General features: G+C 42.6%; 1 protein-coding gene across 1 annotated transcript in view; it reads left to right on the top strand.

The window, feature by feature from the left end:
* Nucleotides 1-1,137: 1,137 nt before the first annotated feature.
* GLRX2 (glutaredoxin 2) overlaps nt 1,138-4,984 on the top strand; it is a 6,488-nt gene continuing 2,641 nt past the window's right edge. The window contains exons 1-2 of the mRNA XM_007952167.2: nt 1,138-1,238; nt 4,618-4,681. Coding sequence (XP_007950358.1) covers nt 1,138-1,238; nt 4,618-4,681 — 165 coding nt within the window. The remainder of the gene's footprint in view (nt 1,239-4,617; nt 4,682-4,984) is intronic.

Raw genomic sequence — 4,984 nt, 5'->3', positions numbered from 1 at the left:
AAATAGATAACCTACTTTAAATATTAATAGTTATTTCTGGATTTATGAATAACTTCATATTAATTTTTTTTCTTTAAACTAATTTTCATCCTTTTATAAAGTAATGAAACATACACTGCTTGAAAGTACGAAAAACAACTACCACAAACAGTTCTCATTTTGTCCCTTGGCTACATGAGTCTTAAATTTAGCTAGTTGAGCATGAAAGATCAAAAAAAAAAGTCTGAATTGTTCTCATCACTGTGTAGAATTTTATACACACCATTTAGCCTTCTGTTTTGAACCAATCGATTTCAATGTCCTTTTCAGTAAATGCTGCCCCACCTAACTTTACATAGCAACGCACAAAGGGCTATTATTACCATTACTGTGTGGCTTAGAAAATGTTATTAGCAGCATTCACCCATTTTCAAAGGCTGGCGACATATTTTGGGGCTATATTTTAAGTTTTATTTTCTAATTTCAGCTTCATTTCTGAAAACTTAGTATTGTTTTCTTTGGAAACAAGGTTCTATATTGCATTACTTTTCAAATCTCTGAAATATATATATATTACAAATATATATTATATATATATATATATATCTTCGCGCGATTCATATGGGCTCTCGATCAATGACCTAATTTTAAGGTGAGATATTTACGTTCTTATTCACCAACAGAGAAACCTGTCTGACAAGAAGCTGTGATGACGCTATAAATACTTCCAGCTATAAATCCATTTTGATCTTCTTGTGGACGGTCATTATTTTTCTCTTCCGTTTCTCTAAAATCTTGGCCACTATCCCCGCGCATTTTTTTCACATGTTTGAGAGCCTTTATGAGCTCCCTGACCCTAAATGAACAGATGCAGAGCTTGGATGAACCCTGGAGACCTGTAGGTGAGCCGAAGGAAGCCCCGACGGATGTACACACGTAGGCAGGGCTAGCCGGACTCTGCTGCGGACGAGCAGCGACCAGGCTGGCGGGAGAGGGAGGATGAGCGACCGCGCGGATGAAACCCGTGGTGGCGCTGGCAGCCTGAAAGGCTAGGGCAGGGCCTGCAGGGCGCGCGGGGCGTGGTGAGCCGACAGAGGCGGGCTCTGCCGGGCCTTGGCCCTGGGCTCCTCTGCTCACTGCGCTCTTAGCTATCTGGCTATGTCGTGGCGCCGTGCAGCTCTGGTGGGAACGCGGCTCGCCAGGAGCGGGAGCAGCTCAGCTGGAGGACTCAGCGGGACGGAGGGAGCTGCGGCCTCTGGGTACGGGGCACGGCGGGCAGGTCTGGGCAGTCTTGGTATGGAGCCCTCGCCGGGGTCATGGCGCGGTGGGTGGGAGAGTTCTCCGCCGGCGTTTGGTAGGCCCTGGGTTCTAGGCGGAGGCCCTCGGAGAGCGGCAGCGGCTGCCCCTGTTTCCTGGCGGCGTTTCGGTAAGGTCCCAGAAGCGTGGGGAGAGCGTGGTTGCTGCCGGCAGTGGGGCCGGGGGTGCCCAAGTCGTGGTGTTGACTTTAGATCCCTGATTCTTGGGTTGAAAGTTCTTGAGTCATGTTCGCTTGAACCCTACTGTTGGTTGCCAGATAAAACACGGGGCACCCAGTTAAATTAGGATTTCAGATAAACAGCAAATAACCATTTAGTCGAAATATGCCCCAAATATTACATGGTACACACGAGCTAAACGATTTTTCCGCCATTCATGAGAAATTCCTGGTGCAAACCCCTAAGAATTCTCAATCTGGCAGTCCTACCATAAGAAGTGAAGACATTCGCTCTTCTAAATGCATGCCTTTGAATATAGGAACTATAGTGCTTTCTCTAAGGAGCTCTTGTAGCGTTGTGCCTAAAGCATTTGACTGCTAACCAGAAGATTGGTGGTTCAAACCCACCAAGTACTCCTTGGAAGGCAGACTGGGCAATCTGCCTCTGTAGAGATACTGCTTCAGAAACCCAAGTAGGGGAAGCTATGAGTCAGAGTAGACTCCAAAGCAGTGAGTGAGTTTCTTGAAGCCAAAACCCACTGCCCTCGAGTGCTCATAGCAACCCCTATTGGGTTTCCGAGGTGGTAAATCTTTATGGAAGTAGATTGTCCTGTCTTGCTTCTGCGGAGTGGCTGGTAGGTTTGAACCACCTACCTTCTGGTTAACAGTCAGATGCCTTAGGCCAGGTTGTGTTATTCTGTTCTGTGCCGCTAGGTTATATAAAGCTGTTCTACTTAGCATGTAGGAAGAGAGGCATGAGTATGCGTGCTCCATCCATGTTGAAGTGAAATGCTTATTGTGCGGGTACTTCTTTGTTGGATGCCCTTTCTTTAATAGATAACATTTACCAATCTTAGCTAGAAACAGAAGGGTAGGGTGCCTTCCAGAAATTTTATTTTTTTTTCATTGTCAGGTAAGTGGGTGATACTTAAAAATGCACCCTTACCATCTAAGGAAACAGTCTCTTAGAGAAATTTTGCTGGATCTGTTGTTTCAGTAAAAATGCTGTAGTAGTTGGTTTGGAGATGACAATTAAATGCTGGACTTGAGATGAAAAGGAATGACATGTTTTCTTAGTTGAAAAACCAAACAGATGGCTGACTTATTCCACCAAGGCCTCTTAAATCAGGCCACCATCTCCTAGCCTCCTTTTCGTTCTGCTAACCAGAAGGCTGGTGGTTCAAACCCACCAGCCACTCCTCGGAAGGAAGATGGGGCAATCTACTTCCGTAGTGATAGATACTGCCTCGGAAACCCAAGGAGGGGTCGCTATGAGTCGGTCCGACTCGACGGCATATAACAACAACATAGTCTTCAGAAATGCTGCCTGCTTTCCCTTAAAGCTACATCTTTTACTCCTCCCAAGTTGGCTGCAGTTTCCTTAGTTCTCTGCTGGTAGCCTCTTCCTAAGATAAGCACACAGGCCTTTTTTTTTTCCTTATCTATTGGGAAATAAGGGATAATAAAGGTTGTAAACATTGGGGAGTTGAAGAAATGTTATGATGTTTTCTGTTGGTTGCAGTTCCCATCTCCCTTTCTGATTCCTCTTTGTTATTCCTGAAGGTGGCCTTTGTTATAGCGTCCTTATTCTAAGTGTGCAAGTGTCACTATATAGAGCAGATGCTCTTCATCCAAGGATGATGTGGACTGGAACAGGCCATTCAGAGTGGATTTAAAACAGGACTAAATTTTCATGCTGTACAGGGGGAAAAAAAGCCATGCAAAATCATTTACTTTATCTTATATTTAACAATATTTAAATTTTAAATACACTAACAATCAATTGTTGGGAGCTCTGGTAGCATAGTGGCTAAGACACTTGCCTGCTAACCAGACGGCTGGTGGTTCAAACCCACCAACCACTCCTCGGAAGGAAGGTTGGGCAATCCTACTTCCGTAGTGATACTGCCTCGGAAACCCAAGGAGGGGTCGCTATGAGTCGGGTTTGACTCGACGGCACGTAACAACAACAACAACAGACAATTGAAGTATTAGAGAAATTTTTCTATCAAAATTTGATGTTTGCAATATAATCATAAAGAACAAGTTTTTAAATATATGAAGCATCAATTCTTAATCTTGCTTTATCCTTAGAAATTTATTTTACAAGATTTACAATTTTGATCTGCAGTTAGTTTGCATCATGATGTTGGATATTATTCCAACAGTGTTTTAGGGATTGGCTGACCAAGAAAGATGAAGTGGATGAAGAAATGTTCTAGAGGTAAGCAGAGAGATTTGATGTTGTTGAATTGGTCAGCTTTTCAGTGGATATTTTCCTATTACCATTGATATACAGATACCATTTTGTTGTTAGTTGCCTTCCAGTCAGCCCCTGACTCATGGCGACCTGCTATATTTCACAGGAGAACTGCTCCGTAGAGTTTTCTTGGCTGTAATCTTTACTGAGGAGCTCTGGTAGCATAGTGGCTAAGACACTTGCCTGCTAACCAGATGGCTGGCGGTTCAAACCCACCAGCACTCCTCGGAAGGAAGGTTGGGCAATCCTACTTCCGTAGTGATACTGCCTCAGAAACCCAAGGAGGGGTCACTATGAGTCGGGTTTGACTCGACGGCACATAACAACAACAATCTTTACTGGAGCAGATTACTCTTTTCTTTCATGGAGGAGCCACTGAGTGAGTTTAAAGCGCCAACCTTTCTGTTAGCAGCTGATTGCAAACCACTCATACCACCCAGGCTCCTTTCAGATACCTTAGTTCTCTTAAAATCTTTGAGTCTTCGTAAACTTCTTGCTTTAGAGAGTGTTATGGAGTTTTGGCTGTTTTAATAAGAGTAGGGAAACTATTTTTTTCCTAACCAAAGATCAGGACATATGACCAGTCAATATAAGACATAATATTTGAAATTCATTGGTCAAGTATAGAAATGTGTTAGGCTTTAAACACAGCAAACAGTTGTTTTTATCAAATAATTAAGAGGCTGGTTAGATAAGCATACAGGCCCTTTTTGTTTTAGTAAACAAATACTTTGTCAGCAGATAACATATACTGATAACAAGTACAGTTTTTTTCTATTTCAAAAGTTTGGATGTATAAATATTTGCATTAATATGCAAAAACCTAATAATTTTCTTCAAACAGAGCTTGTGACTATATCTTTAACATTTATTATACTGCACCACCCTTTTTAATTCCTTTTAGGATGGGGAGTAGCACATCGTCATCTTGGGGGAAGTCAGCAACTGCTCCTGTGAACCAGATCCAAGTGAGTGATGTGGAAGACTAGGAAAAAATTGTCATCTGTGGGAGAATTGTGTCATGTGCAGTTAATATGCTCACACAATATCCAAACTTGGCATTTCAGTAGTTTAGCAAATGAATAACTGAATTAATATATGCATTTAAAATCTGTTGTCAAAATAATTCATGTGAAAAATCCTAGATCATTTTGGTGATCAAAATTTATATGCTTTAAAAAAAAAAGAAGGTGGGGACCAGGTTTGCTGGTCCAATAGAGCCTGGTGGAACCACTGAGACTGTGGCCCCTAGCTGCCCTTCAGGTCTGGAA

The sequence above is a fragment of the Orycteropus afer genome, unplaced genomic scaffold (genome assembly GCF_000298275.1).
Source record: "Orycteropus afer afer isolate SDZICR_OR568_19922 unplaced genomic scaffold, OryAfe1.0 scaffold00326, whole genome shotgun sequence".
NCBI classification, from domain to species: Eukaryota; Metazoa; Chordata; class Mammalia; order Tubulidentata; family Orycteropodidae; genus Orycteropus; species Orycteropus afer.
The sequence above is the reverse complement of the archived record's forward strand: the minus strand, read 5'-3'. Positions and strand labels throughout refer to the sequence as shown.